The sequence below is a fragment of the Ursus maritimus genome, unplaced genomic scaffold, assembly GCF_017311325.1.
Source record: "Ursus maritimus isolate PB19 unplaced genomic scaffold, ASM1731132v1 scaffold_12, whole genome shotgun sequence".
NCBI lineage: Eukaryota > Metazoa > Chordata > Mammalia > Carnivora > Ursidae > Ursus > Ursus maritimus.
In genome coordinates this window covers 49,466,778-49,489,242 of record NW_024423564.1, presented here as the reverse complement: position 1 = coordinate 49,489,242, position 22,465 = coordinate 49,466,778, and the positions used below count along the sequence as shown (strand labels likewise).

The 22,465-nt window shown below is 36.6% G+C and overlaps 1 protein-coding gene and 1 pseudogene across 22 annotated transcripts in view; one reads left to right on the top strand and one right to left on the bottom strand.

Annotated features, from left to right (window-relative positions):
• Window positions 1-22,465, top strand: part of MIER1 (MIER1 transcriptional regulator) — a 61,887-nt gene that overhangs the window by 18,088 nt on the left and 21,334 nt on the right. For 15 of the 22 annotated variants that reach the window (XM_040627181.1, XM_040627160.1, XM_040627162.1 and 12 more), the window contains 4 exons: window positions 3,244-3,389; window positions 15,109-15,270; window positions 15,841-15,973; window positions 18,505-18,569. In XM_040627181.1, coding sequence (XP_040483115.1) covers window positions 3,244-3,389; window positions 15,109-15,270; window positions 15,841-15,973; window positions 18,505-18,569 — 506 coding nt within the window. The remainder of the gene's footprint in view (window positions 1-3,243; window positions 3,390-15,108; window positions 15,271-15,840; window positions 15,974-18,504; window positions 18,570-22,465) is intronic. The other 7 variants (XM_040627161.1, XM_040627175.1, XM_040627176.1 and 4 more) reach the window with 1 other exon arrangement.
• LOC121102076 lies at window positions 9,614-14,873 on the bottom strand (annotated as a pseudogene).

Sequence of the window (22,465 nt, the reverse complement as noted above, 5' to 3'; positions counted from 1 at the left end):
ATATATTCTTATATGTAATACTAATTGTAGGCAGTTAACAGAAGTTGGTGGGAAAAAATTAGGAGTAGAGGCTTCTGTGTAAAAAAAATTTTTGGTCCACTGGTGAAAGTCTGTGGCCTTTGTAACATCTGTACTTTGGAATTGATGTCACTAATAATAGTCACATGACCCAGGCTCAGGGGTTTGTCTATAGACTTTACCAGTGTAAACCTGTGGAGGCACAATACAGTGTTTTACCTGTAAGACTAGTAACCATTAAAGGGGAGATTTAGGGAAAGGAAGGAGGTAAAAATAATTGAATGAGTGCACATGATATGTTATAAACAATTTATCTTTTTCATCTGAAAAGATAGGTACATTTTAGTAATTTTGCTGTAAGGTTTAATTTTATGACGAAACCGATTTTTGCCTTAACTCTGAAGCAAAATATTTATTTACACAAAGCACCAGATTCCCTACCTCTAATAATTTATTTTAGGTATTTTTACCGCTAGGAGACAGCCTAACAATGGACCTTGTAGTTAACAGAAAGGAATAGGGTGGTTCATTGGTTCCAACAAGGTAAAAAGAAGTCAGATAAAACGAAGACGTCAGGGGCGCCTGGGTGGCGCAGTCGTTAAGCGTCTGCCTATGGCTCAGGGCGTGATCCCAGCGTTCTGGGTTCGAGCCCCACATCAGGCTCCTGGGCTGGTAGCCTGTTTCTTCCTCTCCCACTCCCCCTGCTTGTGTTCCCTCTCTCACTGGCTGTCTCTCGCTCTGTCAAATAAATAAATAAAATCTTTAAAAAAAAACACACACAAAAAGTCAGATTAAGGTAAGAAAAGTGAAACTGAAAATTAGTAGAAAACAGTGAGGTGTATATGTGGAGAAAGGATTGGAGTGAGAAAGGGAAAAAGGTTTAACTACCCTTGGGTATTTCATGTAGTGACAGGGTGAGGTGGCAAAGCTTTAAATATAATTGGCTTTGCAAATGATGACAAAAAATGGGAGACTTTAGGTAAGTAATAGAACACTCATAACTTGATGCTCTGTATTTATGGGAGGTTTTTTGGTTTTGTTTTACTTAGTGAAAGTATAAGTAGTTAGGAATTAAGCATAATTAGATTTTTACAGTATTTGCATTCAATAGGCATTATATTATGATTACAGTATAATAGTATACAGTTACTATTATAGGATAATAGTATACAGGGTGGTAGTATGAGGTGATTTTAGGATCTTCCTGCCTACAAAGGAGAAGAAAAATATAGCTTCATCTGTAGGAATACATGATTATTGACTAAGTATCCTAGAAGATTGCTGGGTGAACTAAAAAGTTTTGGGAACATTTTTCATTAAAAACTCAAGAAGGGATAATGATTGGGACAAAATTGCAACTAAATTAAGAACTCTTGTGTCCAGTCCCTCAACCAGTACTAAGATGCCCTAATAAAATTATGCCATGCTTTTCTTAATTATCCAGAGAAATTGATAGTATATATAATATGAAATATGTTTTTATTTTTAAGTCATTCTAAAACTTTGATAGTTTAACTCATTTGTGTTATAAGGTGATACCTGATTTAGAAATTATATATTTAGTTATTATATATTCAGTTATTTTATATTTAATATCAGTATTGTGTTCCTCAAAGAGCAGAATGACTTCTGAGTGCTTCACCACCTGACCTGGCTTGCAGTTCACACATCTTAGTAAAAATAAGTTCTCTTCAGGGCCCCTGGGTGGCTCAGTCAGTTCAGCTTCCTATTCTCGATCTCAGCTCAAGTCTTGATCTCAGGGTTGTGAGTTCAAACCCTGTGTTGGGCTCCACGCTGGGTGTGGAGCCTACTTAATTTTTGTTGTTGTTGTTAAGGAAAGTAGATTCTCTTCAAGTATTCTTTGAGGCAAGATACCTACATCTCTGAGGCTGGGGCTTGCAGGAGGCCTGAAGTACAGTAAAAAGCACAGGAGTTGGAATTAGCAGACCCAGGATTTAAGTTCCATCCTTGCCACCTACTGGCTCTGTGGGTTTAAACGTGCTGCTTAAACTCTCTGAGCCTCAAGTTTTTGTTTTTGTTGCTAGGATTGTTGGAAGATTAAATGAGATACAATGTACGTGGCATGCTTGAACCGTAGTATTAGGCACACAATAAGAACTCAAAAAATGGTGTTTACATTGAAAATTGAGGGAGATGATAAGAGCCCTGAACCTTGGGCCTAATAGTCTGTTTTTCAATGAATCAACCTTTAACTGTTTTACTTGCTGATTCTCTTATTGGACTGAAGAAAGAATATATTGATGTAATATATTACTAATTAATGATATTAACCTTTATTAATTAATATAACTTTGTTAACATAACTTAACATTTTAAATTGATAAAATAATTGCTAATTGATTTTTTAAATGTTAAATAACTTGTTTAGTAGTAAAAATGCTTTTGCAAACTTAAGTTCAGGTTTGGCAATAGCCAACTGTGGGGATAGTTTACAGAATGTATATGCCGAGCATTTGCAATCTAATATTACAGGCTTGACCCTATTGAGTACAGCAGTATTCCCCAACCACCAGGCTAAAAATAGATTAGCTTACACATCAATTACCTATTGAGTATTTTAATGACTTTCATAAGAGTTCTGTATGCAGTTTTAATAAATTTTGCTTTTATATTCTATATCAGAATTATTTCAGACCGTAATCAACTAAGTAAGTTAAGAACAACTACCTATATGTTAAGATATGTTTTTGTGGAAGAGCTAATAGAATAATATTTGAATACAACTGTATTTTCATTAGACTGTTTATTCAGATGACTTTGTATTTCACATGACTGTATTCTCATGGGCCATAAGGGTTCATGCTCATTGGGTCTATTAAATATCAAATGATTAAGAATTGTGATTTTTCCCACACGAATGATCATTCCATTTCATGTTTAGATGACAGTACTCTTTTTAAAAGCTGTATATACTTTTTTAAAGCTATCCTTTCCTCCCATCCCCCATACTAGTTGCAATTTTAATTGTGAATATATAGAGGTGAAACAGGGCAAAAAATAATCCCTTAGAGAAGAGATTTTTTGCAGGGGGTTGGTGATGAGTGTAAGGGCGAGAATTTTAGAAAACAAATACTACTTGATGTGCATAGCTTTTCCCTGATACTTTTATTTGACTTATATTCAGCTTAATATAACATACACATTAAATTAATATTAATAACACTTAATTTGGTTTACCAAACTTTTTAAAATATTCTTTACCAGGAGGTTCAGCAACATCAGATGACCATGAATTTGATCCATCAGCTGACATGCTGGTTCATGATTTTGATGATGAACGAACATTAGAAGAGGAAGAAATGATGGAAGGAGAAACAAACTTCAGTTCTGAAATAGAGGATCTTGCAAGGGTAAATAACACTAAGAGCTAGAGGATGAAGTAGTCATGGCTTTTTTCCAGAGAGAGGAAATACTTGAAATTTTGGTTTTCTACCTTTGTTTTGGTAGAAAAGCATTGTATATAATTGATACTGAAAAATTTTGTGTGGTGGTAGGTGTGATATTTAAAGTTTGAAATGAAAGGCGTTTTTTTAAAAGGAACTAACTATTTGGAATAGAATTAAAATAGTTACTTTAGTAAAATATCACAGGTATCCAGTCAGAAATGAGCTATATAAAGGTGGTGCTTGGGTGGCTTAGTCAGCTGCGTGTCCCAACTCTTGATTTCAGCTGAGGTCATAATCTCAGGATTGTGAGATCCAGCCAGGTTGTTAGGCTCTGCACTGGGTGTGGAGCCTGCTTAAGATTCTCTCTCTCTCCCTTTGCCCCTCAACCCCTCTCCTGCAAAAAAAAAAAAAAAATGCTGAATTTCCTCATATATATCTCTGTCCTCCCCAACTTGCTGACCTTTTACTTATACCCTTTCAGAGCCAGAATTTCTTAATAGTGGTTATTATCTTCCTCATTTCCCATTTATTCCATAAAATACTCTAGATAGTCTCTGCCGCTTCCTGTCAAGATGGCCAATGATTTCATTGTTCTATCCATCAGTCACTTTTCTCTCTACTTTACTCTCAGCCATATTCACGTTACCACTCCCTTCTTTTATTTGAATTCTGGAGTACCCCACTGTCCAGTTTTTCCTGTCTGTTTGTTTCTATTCAGTGCCCTTTGCAGACTCCTCTTCCTGCACCCAAGGTTTAAATTTGGAATTTCCCAATTCTCAGTTTTGGACTTTTCTTCTGTCTGCAAATTAGTGCTCCTCAAAATGTAGTATGAAGGTCAGCTGCTTCAGAATCGCTCATGGACTTAAGAAATGCGGACTCCTATACCTCTCCCCAGGCATACTGAATTAGAATCTCTGGAACGTATACACACCAAATTCGAAAATTATTAAATTAGGTGATCTGATCTAATCTATTTTCATGGTATCAGTATTCTTTATTTTTCTAACATTAATATATTTCCTGTCCACAGTTTTATTTATCTAACCCCCTGCTTTACATTTCTGCTTGGGTATCTCAATAGACATCTTTAGATCTTAAATGTCCAAGGGGCGCCTGGGTGGCTCAGTCGGTTAAGCGTTCCGACTCTTGTTTCGTCTCAGGTCATGATCTCCAGGTTGTGGGTCAAACCCCACATCGGACTCTGTGCTCAATGGGGAGTCTGCTTGAAGATTCTGTCTCTCCGCCCCACCACCTGCTTGTGTGCGTACGCTCTTTCTCTTCTCTCTCGCTAACGTAAATAAATAAACCTTTTTAAAAAATTCTTTAAAAATAAAGTTTAAATGTCCAAAGCAGAACTATTGATTGATGTTCTTCCTTCATCTGTTCCTTCCCTGTCTTCAGTTTAATAAAAAATGGTATTGTATTATACCTTGTTGCCTAAGTCAGAAATCAGGGAGGGAGTCCTCTTCCTTCATTCCCAGTACTCAGTCCTAAATAAGCTTATCATTTCTATCCACAAAGATACCTCTTATCTGACTCTTGTTCCATCTCTGCTGCCACTCGAGCCCTGGTCACCATCATTTCTAGCCTAGACTATTACAGTAACTTCCTTTTTTTTTTTTTTTTTAAGATTTTATTTATTTAAAAAAAAAAATTTTTATTTATTTCTTCGACAGAGATAGAGACAGCCAGCGAGAGAGGGAACACAAGCAGGGGGAGTGGGAGAGGAAGAAGCAGGCTCATAGCGGAGGAGCCTGATGTGGGGCTCGATCCCATAACGCCGGGTCACGCCCTGAGCCGAAGGCAGACACTCAACCGCTGTGCCACCCAGGCGCCCCTACAGTAACTTCCTAACTAGATTCTCCCCATTTTCTCTTGTAACACTCTTCCCTCCGGTATATTTCTGTAATAGCCATGATGGTCTTTTCAAAATACAAATCCATTTGTGTCAACCTTTTATTTAAAATTTCTTCAGTGGCTTCCTGTTACACAAGAATAAAATCCAGATTCTTTGACTTGGCCAGCAAAGCCCACCTGCGTGATATGGTCCTTCATCCATGTATTTATACTGCCCTTGTCATGCTATTAAATAGCCACACCAGCTGCTTCTGTTCTTAGATGTGCTTTTTCTTCCCGCTTCAAAGCTTTTCAGCTCATTCCTCCTCCTTGATATGTACTTTCTAAGACTGACTCCTTATCCTCTTAAGTCTGGGCTTAATTTTGTCTTCTCAGAATGACCTTAACCTGTCTCCTAAGTAGTTTTTTTTAACCACTATACCCCATTCATTGCTTTCTTTATAACTAACACAATTTATAATTACATGTTTGTCTAATTTATTATCTATATTCTCCTTTAGTTCCATGAGAGGAGGGACTGTGTCTGTTTTATTCACCAGTGTATTTCCTGGTACTTAGCAAAAGTGGTCAAACATTTTGAATGAATGGATAAATCAATCTGGCATGCTTTAATTTAAAATGTACTACATTTTGATCTGTACTCCATGATCAAAAGAACATAAGAAATAAATAAGACATTGTGTCAGTCTTTAAGCATTCGGAGTACATAATATCATGGAAAAATGAATTCTTGTACTTTTGTAGTAATAAACACTAATCTGTGTTTCAAAATTTTAGTTTGGAACTTTTTAAAGTGTACATTTAAAGAGCTAGAAAAGGAATCCTATTAATATCTAGTCAAATCTTGTCAGATGGTCCCATTTTGGATCTTTTAGTAATTAAAGCTGACTTAATCCACAGTGCCTAAGCAATTCAATATTTTATTAAGCCAAAGAACAGAATTGGTTTTAGGGGCAATGATGTATAGTTGTTATAAAAGCTTTTCAAGAATGGGCTAAAAAGCACTTGGAAGAGCCTGGAGTCAAAACTATTCTTTAGAAGAGGCTGGAAAGTTATTCAGAAGACTGGTATAATTTGTTTGAATGATTCAGAACCTAGGTGAACATCCAAAGAAACAATCACAGTCACTTCATATATTCACTAAGTGGAAAGGCAATTATTTGCCTATATTTCATAGAAACTTCTATTGCTTTAGATATATTTTCGTTTCTGAATAACCCATCCATGGGATAACATTTAAAGGAGGAAAATGTTATATTTTCCCTTTTCTCACATTCTTTATTACTCAAATAATTGAGTAAGTAGTTACTTAAGAGGAGATAATCAGTACAGATTATGTGGTAGAATGATTATTGTTTTCTTCTGTTTTGTAAAATAGGCTATTACATTTAATTAGTACAAAATTGGGCTTTGCTAAAAGTTTGGGTGTGTATTGTCTTTTACTATTTCTCTGCCTTTCTTCTGCGTCCTCCGTCTTTTACAGCCTCCCCAAATTTGCTTTCTAACAACCCTTCTTAGGGAAAAAAACTTAGAATTATTTGTAGAGGATATAGAAAGAAAGAGCCAGGAAACCAATCTTTTATCATTCTCTTCATCCAGACAGTCTCACACCTTCTCAGATGATTTTAACTTTTCCCAGAGTAATTAAGGCTTAGGTTTAAGTTGTGCAGAATCACCAATGCTTTCATCTGTAATCTGCAGCTAAGCTAGTTAAGGGCCAGTATAATTATAAACTCTTTAGGTATGAACCAAACCAAACTTTTTTTTTTTTTAATTTAAAAAATTAGGATGATTTTCTCATATCGATGACTGGTTTTCTTTTATAGAAACGAAACATTACAGCTCTCAAGAATAGGTTAGTTGGTTTTTATCTGACATGTTGGTTATATGAAATGGACTTTTGTGGTTTTTTTTTTTTTTTTTTTTTTAAGATTTTATTTATTTATTCGACAGAGATAGAGACAGCCAGCGAGAGAGGGAACACAAGCAGGGGAAGTGGGAGAGGAAGAAGCAGGCTCACAGCGGGAGAGCCTGATGTGGGGTTTGATCCCATAACGCTAGGATCATGCCCTGAGCCAAAGGCAGATGTTTAACCGCTGTGCCACCCAGTCGCCCCATGAAATGGACTTTTGATGTAATTGTGGCAGAATTCTGATAGTTGATTCATTCAGGAGTTATCAGTAACTGCATGGCCTATAGTTTTAGGTTCATTCAGTTTGAAGTCTAAAATTTTAAGTGAAAAGTAGCTTTTCATAGATGGTGCTTTAATGTTTGTTGTTACATCTCACTACAGTTAATAAAGGCATGAATCTTAATATATCATGTCATTATATAAGTTTACCATTTAAATGTTTTAGTAGAATTAGATACACAGGGTAGAATTTATTGTGGTGATCTTAGAAGGAGTGTCAGAATCATTCCTATAGTAAATAGACTTTTTGCCAGAAATAGCAATATGTAGGCTGGTTTAACTGTTTTTCAAATGCACTCTTAAAATTTGCAGTCTTGCTTTTAATGGCACAGTTGTAGCAGTCTGTTTGGGAGAAGAGGGATCAGGATCAGCTATGTCTTTATGTATTTATCTGTATTTTTAAAAAATCACATTATAACAATATACTTAATACTTCTTTTGAAGTGCTAGACACATACCATCTGGTGAATCTCCAGAACTAGAAAATAAAGATTAAAATGTGAGAGATTGAGTATTTTTTGAAGTAAACACACAAGAATTACATTGAATAAAAAGAAACCCCAGTATGGAGATTATAAAGAAAAGTTCAGTGCCTCCATCCCTTCATAGTTTATCTTCTAGTGAAACCCCAACCCCAAGGTTACCTAAGGAACTGTCTCTGTAGTCCAGTCTGGATATAGTCCTCTGGACCATCCTCGCTGGAAATCAGTCTCTTTCCTTCTTCTTCCCCTCTTCCTTGGTAAGCATATATTGGTAAATCATTCGTGGTACAAGGGAGAAGAAGAATACTGTGTCCATCCACCAAATGGCCCTTGAATAGCCAGTATCTGCTGTCACCTGCCATTTCTAAATGATTGATATGAAGGAGAGGGACCCACTCCTCCGTGGCCAGCACACGGACACCTCTCCAACCTTAAAATAATACTGAAGTTATTTGGTAACTTTACCTTACTGTTTTGATGTTAAAGGACAGATTTAACTTCAGATAAAATGTCCGTCTTTTAAAAAGTCTCTTCTTTTCACCTCCAGCTAGCCTCCCTTTAGGTTATGCAAACAGGATTGCTCCTGTTTTTGTTATAGTGCTTAGTTAACTTATTTCTTAAAGCACAATATGCAAGTATAGTCCACATTTCTGTGTTTTTATTCATTTTGTGCTATGTCCATATCTTCCTTTATATTTCTTATATTCTGTCAACCCAGTACATCTTATTAGACATTCCATCAGGATGAGGTACACTTAACCTAGGGTCAGGTTTCAAGGAAGGCAGTATATAGCATATATATGTAAAGGTATTATAAAGCATTTAATCACACTGCCTAGTCAAAACTCAGCTGCAAGTGTGTGACTTTGGACAAGTTCCGTAACGTCTTTTAGCTTCAGTTTTATTACATAAAAATTTAGTAGAGTGTCCTACATGGTAATCACTCAGTAAATCCTAGTGGCTATATCATTCGTGAAATTCTCAAAGAAATTTATAACTCCCAAACTGTGAAGCCCTACTCTACTTGACCCATAATTTTCTCTTTCACGTTGTTTCCCTCGTTTCTATACTTTTAACCTTTGTATGAATGGTAATAAGACACTGCTGCTTTATTGTGATGTTTCAGTTTAACTTGAGGAAAGCCCCTTACTTAGTACCTTGTAGAACACAGACTTTGACAATGTAAGTAAATGAGAGATTATCTGAAACAGGTGACTGATAGACCCTAATATAATAATGTATTGTCAGCCATGTTTTATTTAGCTTTTAGTCTTTTTTCAGAGGGAAATCACAGGAACATTTGTTTTATAGGATATCATTGCTGTTTATATCAGAATATTTGAGGGCAAATAATAGAAATCCATCTTGAGGGGCGCCTGGGTGGCTCAGTCGTTAAGCGTCTGCCTTCAGCTCAGGGTGTGATCCTGGCGTTCTGGGATCGAGCCCCAAATCAGGCTCCTCCTCTGGAAGCCTGCTTCTTCCTCTCCCATTCCCCCTGCTTGTGTTCCCTCTCTCGCTGGCTGTGTCTATCTCTGTCAAATAAATAAATAAAATCTTAAAAAAAAAAGAAATCCATCTTGAACTAACTTAGGCAAAATGAAGAATTTGTTGTTCAGGTAATTTTATGAAGGGCAGGGAGATTTCTCGGCCTTAAGGACACAGGTGCCACCAGAAGATATTTTCTGTTTCTGTTCTACATGGAGGCATCCTTTTTCAGACCAACTTTCTTTATATGCTGTCAGTTTCCAGGTCTCCAATTTACACTATTTTAGATAGTTTGTGTTTCTTTAGCTGCTATTGGTACAGATTTGTAAACAAACTATGGCCAGGCTTGGGTCTTGTGTCCGTTCCAAACCTGTGGCCAGGAATGCAGTGATTCCAATTGGATCAGATGCTATATAGTCCAGAAGGTGAGCTCTCGGTCAAAATACATGCTTGAAATGAAGGAAGCATTTCCTGGAAGAAGATGAATATAGAAGTTGAAAGAGAAAGGACTGGGAGGTAGGGCAGACAGCAGTGAATTACCCTTACAAAGTACTTGTTAAATCTTCTGTACGTCCTTTAGTGCATAGTAGGGACACAGTACATGCTACCTGAATTTGAAACTGAGGATTCCTCGGTGAAATTGACTTTGGTTTTTACTGTAGTTGTGGCTGTGTTTAGTGCAAGATCTTTATACTTTAGATCAAGTAAGATACTTTTCATACTAATGTCAAACTCTGTTGTATTCCTCAGAGGGTCTTGAGTGTTGCTTTCTTACTTGCTTTCTAACTTGATACTAGGTGGCAAAGGTTAAGTTAGAAGTTAATACCTAAGCAAAAGCATAAAAACCACTATATACTCTTTGTTTTTAAAATGAAGCAAGCATTTTCTTGATGGAATAGGCAAGGATATTTTGTTTACACATGATAGAACCCACCTAAATTAACTTTGAAGTTTATTAGAACTTTCTTAGAACTTTATTGTTTTTAATTTTGGGGCGTTTTTGTTTGTTTTTAATATTTTTTAGAACTTTTTTTTTTTAGAAGTCCTGTGAACATGTATCTGGGCACAAGGAGTGTCTGAACAGAGATTCAGTGTCACCAGGACCTCTTGATCGTTCTTTACTCATGGTTAAATCACATTGCTTTCATTAGGGTCTCTTGAGTTTTTTCTTTACCACATCCACTAATTTAGTTTATTTAGGTTCTAATTATATTACACGTGAGCAATAGCAGGGGATTCCATCCTAGCTCTGTCTCTGGCAAACTAAACCTTTCCCTGCCAAAGTCCATCTTGCGATTTGTTACATTTATAATTTTCCCTAAGCTCTTCCAGTGTCAGTCACTGCCCAACAGTTACTCTCAAATAGAGTCAAAAGTAGAGTATAACACTTCCTACTCTTCCTACACTTCTAAGTAAAACTAGAGAAAGTAGGTAAAAATACCAGGTCTCACTTTTTTATTTTAGTTTCTACAGATACCTTCTGCTCTAATTAGAGTAACCCAGGTATTCATTTTTGTTTCTATACTTGTGCAGTAATCATTTGCTCTGACTTAAGTAACTTTTCTTTATCTGCCAGTTCTATTACTGTTTCTTCACTTTCAATCAGATCTCCTCCAGATGTGCTGTGATCAGCCACTTTTGACTATCCTCTGTTCTCTGCTTAGCCAATACTAGAAATGTTGTTAAATTTTTCTTTGAGAAATGAGTTTTTAAAAAGTGAATCACATTTCTTCTTCTTTTTTTGAAAGAGAGCTTTTTATTACTTTTATGTACGGAAAACTCAATAGCGTACACTTAGCCCAGTTTGGTGGCCAGTTATTTAGCCTTTGCCTTTTCCAGCTTGGCAGTATAAACCACAACTTTGCACCCAGGATGTTACCTCCCCAGTGAGGGCAGATCTCTTCATATCTGTCACTGTAATTGGTCCTGTTGGCTTCCACCGGCTTAGGCAGAGCTCGTTTGTCTTCTGAGTTAATCTGTGTGAAGGTGACAGTGGTGCAGGGCTTCTTGTGTACCAGATGGTCCAGCCTGGCCTTCCCCTTGATAATACAGTAGGGAACCCCCATTTTACAACTCAGGGCAGGAGGAAGACAGCCAGTTCAGTGGGGTCCGCAGCATGTGCAATCACTACCAGCTGAGCCTTCTTGTTTTACACTAAGGTGTTGACAGTATTAACCCCTGCTGGAGGGATAGGTGACCTCTTAATAGGACATCCTCTTTGCCAGCAGCTTTCTTCTCAGCCTGGGCCAACAGTCTCTGCTGTTCTGTGTCTTTGGTCTGTGTTTGTGGGCCAGCTTAAGCAGTTGAGTAGCTGTTTGGTGATCCAAAGCCTGGATGAACTGGTTAATCCCAGGAGGCAGTTTCAGACATTTATAGAGAATAGCCCTTTGCCACTGTAGTTGGATGTAGTGGGGCCATTTGGCAAAGCAGGTGAGGTCCCTTTTGGGCTGGATATCCTGTCTGATACCAGAATTCTTGGGCCTTTTCTCAAAGGGGATTGACCACCTTCTTGGCTTACTGCTTCCTCATGACAGCAGGAGTTGGGGCCATCTTCTTCCCCTTAGCCTTCTTTCCTTTTGGCATCTTGGATGGCTGGGAGGAGAGTTAAAGTGAGTCATACTTCTTAAATGCCTATGTAGGGGGAAAAATATTGACCTAACCATGGATACGAGACATTCCATATTCCCGAAAGTGATTTAAAAAAAATTCCTTTCCATGCAGTTAGTATGTCACCTATCCTTTTGACACATAACTGAGCTAGGTGTCAGGTGTTAGTGATAAGCTTTATTAAAATAATGATCGAGCTTTATTACCTGTCACTGGAGAAGAAATTTGCAGGTATCTTACACTGTGAGATAAGTGTTTCTCATGGTAGTCCCATACCAAGAGCATCAGTATGGCCTGGCTCATAGAAAATATGCAGATACTCAGTCCCCACCTCTGCCCTACTATAATAGAAACTTTGGGGGTAGGGCCCAGCACTCTGTTTCGCTAAGCCCTCAAGGTGATTCTGTTGCCCTTGAATATGACAGACCAAAGGTAGAGAGCCTAAAGACATTTGATTGATAATATACCTTTTGCGTGATCTTTCAAAACATCAGTTAACTAACTTGTAAAAATTAGAGGTAATGGCAAACTATATTAAGGAAGTGTTTTTTTGTTTTGTTTTAAGATTTTCTTTATATGAGAGAGAGAGTGAGGGAGAACACCAGAATGGGGTGAGGGGCAAAGGGAGAAGCAGATTCCCTGCTGAGCAAGGAGCCCCACATGGGATCTTGATCCCAGGACTCCAGGATCATAACCTGAGCGAAGGCAGACGCCCAACTGACTGAGCCACCTAGGTGCCCCATTAAGGAAGTTTTAAAGATGAGATAAATATGAAGTTCTTCATGAATTCTTAAGGCCCATGTAAATGTTAGTTGCAAACTTACGCTGAAGATTTTCTTTGGTTTGGCCCTTATTCATACTAGTGACTTCCATGGCTCTTGTTCATAGTAGTGACTGCCATTGTTAAACCTCGAATTTGTGGTGCAGAATGAGTTCATGGGAAATTTGAGCTGGGATTAGGTCTAGGTATTATAGAAAAGTCTCTGTCAGGCCATAGTTTCTTTCTGCTTAGTTTTCTTATTTATAAATAAAGGTAGTAAATACTCCCACTGGTACTTTTAAAGATCTGTTGAGATTGCGTAATATTCTTATTCTACTTTTGTTCAGAAAAGAGAAAGAATAAGATAGTGGAATAAAAGTACTTACCATAAATGCCTGGCACGTAGAAGACACTTTATGGTGGCTATTTGTTATCATGTATGTACAACCAACCTTTTCTATATCTTTCTCTTACTCCACTTCCTTGATCTTGAAATTCTGTTTTAGTTCTTAAATCCTGATTTTCTAATCCCAAATTTCTGTCTCCTGTACCAAGTCCTTGGTACATGGACCAGTATCTGCATGGGCTAGATTCTTGAACACCTCAAGCACTGTTTGTGTTATTGCACTTTGAGAAACACAATAGGAGATGTCAGTTAAGTATGCCAGCTGGTCATCCAGCTGGAGTGGTAGTACCTTACCTGATACAGTTAGCACCTTTCAGGTTGTGGCTGCTGCAGTCATCAGTCAGGACTCTGGGAATTGACTTCTCTTTCAGAAACAGATTCACAGACTGATTTATAACTAGAATATCCATTTACAGTGTGAAATATAATTGTTAAACAGCATTTCCTTCCTACCTCTTACTGTAGGAAAATTTTTTCAAATTATAAACATTAGTTGCTGTTTATACACGAATTCTGAGTGATAGGAGTTAGTTATATGATCTAAGTGCTTAGTGTCATCAGGTTATATCATCCAATCTCGTGTATCCCTCTCTACTAGAATGATGCTTTTAACACATGGGTGATTTATTTCTGTCCATGAATAATGCCACAAGACTGCTGGAGAAATACTAAACATGTCTTGTTTTCATGATTGCCCTTCTTGTAGGTTCTAAACTGCCTGTTAAATTTTTCTCAGAGAGGTAGGGTAGGGGGTTGTGGAAGGAGGGCATCTGTGAATGTGTATAGTTCAGGTGATTTGGAATAAATTTTTTTTATAGTCAGAATACTCTTCTGATTTCCCTGGTATTTTGCATCACTTGATTACTAATTAGAGTGAGTACCTTCTATAGAAAACTTGATTCATTTCATTGCATATGAATATTTCTTCATTTCACACTCAGAGGGTGTATTTTTTATGGAGTTAGGGGTGATCCCTGGTTGAGTCAGTATGATATACTGATGAGTATGGGCTTTTGGAATTAGACTTGAAATCTGGCTCTACTACTTGTAGCTTGTATGATTTGGGGAGAGATTGCTTATCTCTGAGCCTCAGTTTCCTCATCTGTGAGATGAAGGTCATACAATAATTTTGTAAAATAGAAAAGTTCACATGACAGGATTTTATATATAATTTTAGGTAACCCTAGATAAGAAAATATGGCTAATGGAATACAGTGTTATTCCTGTGCATCATTACTGTTTTCTTTTAATGTGTTTGGATTGGGCTGTGAATTTCACCTCCTTTACTTTGTTAACTTAGTTTCCAGTCTCTTTTCTAATTATTTTTTTCCCATTCACAAATTGTGTATGGTGCTCTTAAGTGTGAGCATCTATACACAGTATTAACTGCCAGTGTACATTTACTGAATTGATTGCATAGAACAGTTCTAAACCAATGTCACTTTTTTATTACCCTTCAAGGTTTTGTTGTTAATGATTAGAATTTGAAAGACTAGGATTTTCCTGGGTTTCAGAATTGTTTTCGTTCACCTTTTATGATTTGAGAATTCTTGATACAAGAATACTTCTAGGGGGGCGCCTGGGTGGCTCAGTCGTTAAGCGTCTGCCTTTGGCTCAGGGCATGATCCCAGAGTCCTGGAATCAAGCCCCACATCGGGCTTCTCCACTGGGAGCCTGCTTCTTCCTCTCCTACTCCCCCTAACTGTGTTCCCCCTCTCGCTGGCTGTCTCTCTCTCTGTCAAATAAATAAATAAAATCTTAAAAAAAAAAAGAAAGACAATAAAAAAAAAAAAAAGAATACTTCTAGGGGTATTCTCTATGGAATGAAGGTGTGAAATACAGGAATATGAAATATTCACTTATTCAGAAATTAACTTTTTATTTGGTCTATTTAGGAAGGAGACATGCCAATTCATGAACTTCTCAGTCTTTACGGTTATGATAGTACTATTCGACTACCTGAAGAAGATGAGGAGGAGGAAGAAGAAGAAGAAGAAGGTGAAGATGATGAAGATGCTGATAATGATGATAACAGTGGCTGTAGTGGGGAAAATAAAGTAAGGTTATACACATTTATTAAGATTGTAGTCTTTATTGTTGTGAAGTAGTATTTTATTGATACTGGAAGTACCTTATAATCTACTCCTGAAAAGTAAGAGTTTCATCTGTGTCATTCTAGATTTCTTTTCAATGCCTCTTCTAAATAAATTTGTACCAACTTTTAAAAAAAATACTAGTGTTTTTAAGAAATAAAGGCTAATTGATAGTTCTGTATTCAATTTTCTTATTTTGGTTTGAAATAATTTTAGATTTATAGAGAGGTTCAAAGATAGCATAGATTTCCTGTGTACTCTTCAGCCAACTTTCCCTGTTTGTCTCATGTAACCATGCTATATTTGTCAAAAGTAAGAATTGACACTGGTACCATACTATTAATTAAACTGTAGACAGTTCAGATTTTGTCAGTTTTTCTACTAATGTCCTTTTTTCTGTTCCAGGTTCCAATCCAGAATACCATGCTGCATTTAATGTATTTATTTTAGTCTTCTAGTTGTATTTGGAATATTGTAACCTTTCATCTGCCGTAATTTTCCTTACATCTTAAAGAAATTTAATTTATTCTGCAGGAAGAGAATATAAAGGACTCATCAGGTCAAGAGGATGAAACTCAGTCTTCCAATGATGATCCGTCACAGTCTGTTGCTTCTCAAGATGCCCAAGAAATAATCCGCCCACGTCGATGTAAATATTTTGATACAAGTAAGTGTCATTGGTTTCTGTTGTTTGAATAATTTTTACTATTTAATAAATGATGTAAAATGTTTCTTTTTCACTCGTCAGTTGAATTCATTTGCTGAAATCTGGCTGAACAGTAATGGGTTTTGTTCTAGCTTATTCATTTAGCAGTGCTAGAGCCCCATTGTCCATGAATAGATTGCAGAGATTGTTGTGTCACTGCACTATTTGATTTTGAATTTTTGATTTTGAAATTTTGATTTGATATTTTGATTTTTCTTTTTCTTTCTTTCTTTCTTTTTTAACCACATATTCTCATGTTTGCTTTGGGGTGGAGACTTGACATCAGAATGAGGCAAAATTGAGTCCCTGATGTCAGGAGGTTATCTTAGGACAAGGAGAAAGGGCTGTGGGCATGCTCTTAAGAGCTGGTATAACCTGAATGGAGTCTTAGGCTTATTCTGTCAGGTAAGGAATTCAGGACCTTGCTTGCACATAGGCTGCAACCATATCAGTTGACCTTGAGTCCAAATGTCAGCAGAGACAGCTAGTATTTGTTAGCAAGGCCTGTTAAGGCTGTGGGGAGCTCTGTAAGCAAGGTATCAGGCCAACATTTCCAAGGGGCTTTATTGGCTCCATAAAATTGATCTGAGTTTCTTAAAGCTGTCTCATCATATCTAAGTCTACACGTGTCTCTTAAGGATGGCATTCCAGGGGCACCTGACTGGCTCAGTCGGTAGAGAGCATGACTCTTGAACTTGGGGTTGTGAGTTTGAGCCCCATGTTGGGTGTAGAGATTACTTAAATAAAATCTCTGTCCATTAAAAAGTCAATCAATTTGTTCCCCACTGGCAGGCTCCTGTGGGGAAAATTTTGACCCCCAACACTTCTTTAATTTGTCTCATAGTCATCTTTTTTATTTCTCCTAGTCTTTTCCTCAGTTTTCATTTTCTACTTTCTTTGCCTCTTAGCCCTTTTTAGCTATTTCATAAGCGTTGCTTTCTCTAAGCAGTGGCTCCCTGTTCTCAAGAAGTGGTTTACTCTTGAGGTGAGAATATGTCACACACAAAATGAACTCTCCTAATTTTACTACAGTTGTGATCTAGTCAGAGATGTGCATAGTTGAGACAACATTTAATGTCTGTATCTTGAATATTTGCATACTTTATTTGCTCCATGGTGTTTCATTCTAAGCAGGAATCATTACTCTGGATGACCGCTCTTTGATAAGAAAAAGGCAGCCATTAGTGTTACTAGTTTAAACTTGGGGGTCTGAACTTTTGTGCTTTAAAAGAAAGAAAAACACTTGAAGAACAGTAACCTCTCATGAAATGGAGCAGTGTAATAACTGATTAAACGTGGCTACTGCTTCGTGTGAATGATTTCTGATACATACTTAGTTTAGAAGTGAATGTAGTGCTGCTAATGGTATTTTATTGTGAGTTTTGATCAAAGACATGGTCCATTTGAAAAGTGTATCAGTGTAAAAGATTGGTTACTCTCTTTTTTAACACACATTATTAATTTGTGTTATATATTATAAAATTAATAACAAATTATTGTGTTAATATTAAGTTTGCGGAAAGCCTGGTATTTTTCCTTTTTCTTCTTAGGTAAATTGCCAGAGTTTGCTTAGAAGTGGGATGCTAAGTGACTGCATTTTTTTTTTTTTTTTTAAGATTTTCTGTATTTATATGAGAGCATGAGCAGGGTGGAGAGGGAGAAGGAGAAGCAGACTCCCTGCTGAGCAGGGAAGCCTGTTACGGGACTTGATCCCAGAACCCTGAGATCATGACCTGAGCCGAAGGCAGACGCCTAACTGACTGAGCCACCCAGGTGCCCCTAAGTGACTGAATTTTAAAACAATATTTATTTCATACTTCTGAGCTGGTCTTTCAGTTATGATGTGTGCACAGAAGCTGTATATATACTGCCTATCTTAGCTTTTCCATAGGAAGATGTAATTTTTATATGTAACGTTATCCTTTTGAACTTTGCATTCCATTTTACAGTTGAGAAGATGCTGACAGTGTAATAGTTTTCAAATTTCCTATCCCTTTATGTAAACACATTTTTACTCCAAAGTGTAAACAAATGGCACCTTGCCTGCTCTGAATAAATCAGAGGTTGAGGAGGATGGAAGTCTTCATACGTAGCCTCCCTTCACATTCTCCCAAGTGTTGCTACAGAGTTCTCAGTGTCTCAAGGAGCACTGATTGGACACCAGTTTTTGTTTTGTTCAAATTCTCGTTTTATTAGGGAAGAATTAGGTTTAGGAACAGATTATATTGACCCGCCAATTCTTTTCTTAAATTTTTGTAGGAAATCATTTCCTGAGAATATAGTTTTCTAGGATTAGAATTGTCCCAGAAGGTTTATGGATTTTTTGTTTTGTTTTGTTTTAAACTGATAGGGTATTATTTGATCAGAAATATCTTGTCCTATTCTACAAATATTTTCGGGCATACTTAAATGTTTGATGGTAGGTGTAAAAATAATACACAGATGTGGACAGGATAAACAATCATTTTGTAATATTGTCTTATTTATTCTAGATAGCGAAATAGAAGAAGAATCTGAAGAAGATGAAGATTATATTCCATCAGAAGACTGGAAAAAGGTAGTTAGAGGCATATTTTCCCAAAGTTTAAATAAATTAATATTAAAAAGCAGTATAATTATTATTTTACTAGCTATATTGATAAAGTTGAGGTAACCCCTTTTGTGACATTTAAATGTTTGGTGGATGTTCAGATTTCCCCTTAATACATTGTGGTGAGAAAAATACTTACTTTTTTGTAAAATAAAATAATGGTATTGACTTTTTTGAGCAAATTAGTCTCAAACCAACAATAGAAGTTGAAATTTTGAACTAGTGCTGATTTAGGTTTTCTTTGCACTGTAAAAAGTATCACAAGTAAATTTTTTTTATATATTTGGGAAAGCAATTGAGGCTTTGGTTCTGTTAAGTAGATTTTGTTTAATAATTTAGATTATAAGTTTTTCTATCCCATATTAATGTCAATATTTACAACTCAGAATATATTGAGTGAAGAAACAGATTTGAGCTTCTCTATAATTACGTATGATAAGTTAATTTCTATAGTGAATCTAAAGATTATATATTGACATAAGTTTTTAATTATAAAATTGTATAACTGTACAACTTAGTTATACATATAAGTAGAAGAATTAATTTTAAGCTGTTGCAAAGTAGTTGAACTTACTAGGAAAATATGTCAAATGTCATGTAGAATTTATTAGAACAAATCATTTATACAGGAGAAATGTCATTCTTATTGAGATAGCGTACTTGATTTTGCTCTTAAAAACTCCATTGAGTTTGTTTGTTTTGTTTGTTTTTTTGCTGTTCTTTTCCTTGGTCTGATTTTAAATTTAGTGCATAAATAATCATTTCTTCAGAAGCAGAATAGCTCTAAACATCAAATTGAGTGGACTTTCTGTACTTTTTATGTTATGATTAGTTAATAGTTTTGAGTCTTTGCTGTGGCTTTTTTGTTGTTGTTGGTGGTGGTTTAAAATTTTTTGGTTTGGGGGACACATGGGTGGCTCAGTTGATTAAGCATCTGCCTTTGGTGCAGGTCATGATCCCAGGTCCCTGGGATTGAGTCCCGCATCCCATCGGGCTCCTTGCTCAGCGGGGAGGCTGCTTCTCCCTCTGCCTGCCACTCCCCTTGCTTGTGCTCTCATTCTCTCTATCTCAAACAGATAAACAAAATCTTTAAAAAAAAAAAAAAAAGTTTTTTGGTTTGGGATGTCTGGGCAAACTTAAAAAAGAGCTGACACCCTTGCTAATTAAAATAAAAGAATATCTCAGAGTTTCTATTAGGAAGAATGAAGTATTCAAATGAACTGGGACTGGGCTACCCAAGGACTGTGGGCTTCTGCCAGAATTGATCCATTTCTGGATTTCTAAGGAGATGTTTAGAAGAGAGAGACATCTTAGCATATTATGCTAAGTGAAATAAGTCAGTCAGAGAAAGACAATTATAATATGATCTCACTCATATGTGGAATTTAAGAAACAAAACAGAGGAGCATAGGGGAAGAAAGGAAACAATAAAACAAGATGAAATCAGAGAGGGAGACAAACCATAAGAGGTTTTTAATCATAGGAAACAAACTGAGGATTGCTGGAGGGGAGGGGAGTGGGGGGACGGGGTAACTGGGTGATGGACTTTAAGGAGGTCACGTGTTGTGATGAGCATATTATATGCAACTGATGAATCACTGACCTCTACCCCTGAAACCAATGATATATTGTATGTTAATTAATTGAATTTAAATTTTGAAAAATACGTATGGACAAAAAATAAAAAAAGAGACCTCTCTCAGTGTGTTAGAATGGTAAAGGAGGGTATGGGTTAGGACGCTAAGGGAAGGTTATCCTAATTTGAGTGGATGATGAATGAATGATGGAGCTGAAGACTGAAAACAAGGATCACAGAGTTACCCACTATTTATGCGATCCATTTGGACAAGTGTTCTTCACTCCAATATTTTTCTGATTCCTACACCATGCAGAAATTATGATGAAAAAAGCTAAAAACTTTAGAAGTCATCTTAAACTTTCTACCACATATTCAAATTTATGTATCTTTTCTCTTAAGCTGTTCTCTGAAACTTTCTCTCCAACTTAAATTGTTTTTGTGTCTGAAGTATACAGTAGAATATTTGAGTAAGTGTTGAATTATTATATTTAATGAAGGAACAAAAGCTCAGAGTAGGGAGAACATGGGAGAATATTCCCTTCCTCAGGAAAATTATGTAATAAAACAGGCCACGGTAAATCCAGACTATTTGTTTTTGTATGATTTTGTTGTAGTAAAAATTGTCAAGATTCAGATTCATCTTCTAAGGCTTGTAAGATACTGAATTTTTTTAGAAACTGGGTTAGAGGAGACAGGTTTGAAACCAATTTTGAGTCCAGGTTATAGCCTCAGAACTTATTAATAGTGTATTCCTGAGGAAATTAATTTTTTTGAGTGTCATCTCAGGTATAATATGGAAATAAAAATTTTAGCCTTGTCCAAGTTGGTGAGGATTTAATGAAAATTATACATAAGACACTTGGTAAGTGCTGTTTCCCTTCCCTTCCCTACAGAACAAATCAGCAGGTAAAAAGAAGTGTTCTAAAGTCAACAGGAAAAAGAAGGTGTCTTATCGTTATACTAGCCCAGAAACTCTCAAACCTGGCTCCATGTTAGAATCCCTTGGAGAACTTTGAAACACTGATTACCAAGGCCTTCATCCAGAGATGCTAATTTAACTCGTCTGGAAGAGATCCAGACATTGATACTTTTTAGAAGTGCCTCAGACAGGGCGGGTGATAACTTGACTGTCTGTTCTCTGGTAGGCCTTGGTGAGTAAAGTTAAAAGAGGCATAAGAAGTGGTGATACGGAACTCTTTTTTACAGTGAAAGAGATGAAGTTCTGTAAGAGTAGAAGAAATTGTATGTTATATTCTTTTTAGAAAATTGAGTGGTTTTCCTATATAGGTGTAGCAATAAATTAATTATATAGAGCATGTCTTTGGAGTTACACTAGATAAAATGAGATCGTACTATCCGTGGGTTGACAAAAACAGGAGAGAGGAACTTGTCAAATCCTAAGAATTATTTAAACTGTTATTTATTTTTTTAATTAATTTTAGAGAGAGAGCACACGGGCGGGAGGAGCAGAGGGAGAGGTAATCTCAAGTAGACTCTGGGCAGAGCCCAGTACGGGGCTGATCTCACGACCCTGAGATCATGACCTCAGCCAAAACCAAGTCAGATGCATAACTGACTGTACCACCCAGGTGCCCGTAAACTGTTATTAAAACTGTTAAACTGTTGACTTAAACTTGTACCTTTCCTACCTACATCTTCATTTTGAAAATGCAGTAAATTTATTCTTAACATTTAGCCACCAGATAAGGGAGGGTCAGTGTAATCTTGGTCCCTCTGTTTTGGTACTTTCTCATCAGTGGTGGTCTCATTATCTTTCTGAACTGCCGGTTTCCTCTGGTCTGTGATTTGACTATGTAGAGTTGAAGACCACATTTCCTAAAATAAAATTTAATTATGTTTTGGGGAGGTTACTTTTTTCATTTTGTATAGTTTTGTGAAAGTCAGGCACTAACTGCTTATCCATTTGGTTTGGAGTTTCATCCGTTTTGCCTCTACTGAGCTTTATACAAACCCTTTTTGTTACTTCATTGCCTTCTATCTGTGGCTCTCAGACTGAAGTATATGTTGGAATCACCCAGCAGCTTGTTGAAACACTATTTGCTGAGTCCCATTCCCAGAGTTTCTGACTCAGTAGGTCTCAGTGAACCTGAGCATTTACATTTCTTAACAATTTCCCAGGTGACTCTGATGGTGCTGACCCACGGTCCATAGTTTAGACTGCAAATATCTTAAAGTACCCGAATTTGATTTTCTGTTTTTCAGCGTTTGCAATTATCTTATTAATTAAATTATAAGAATTCATTTTTATTTCTTTTTCTCCATA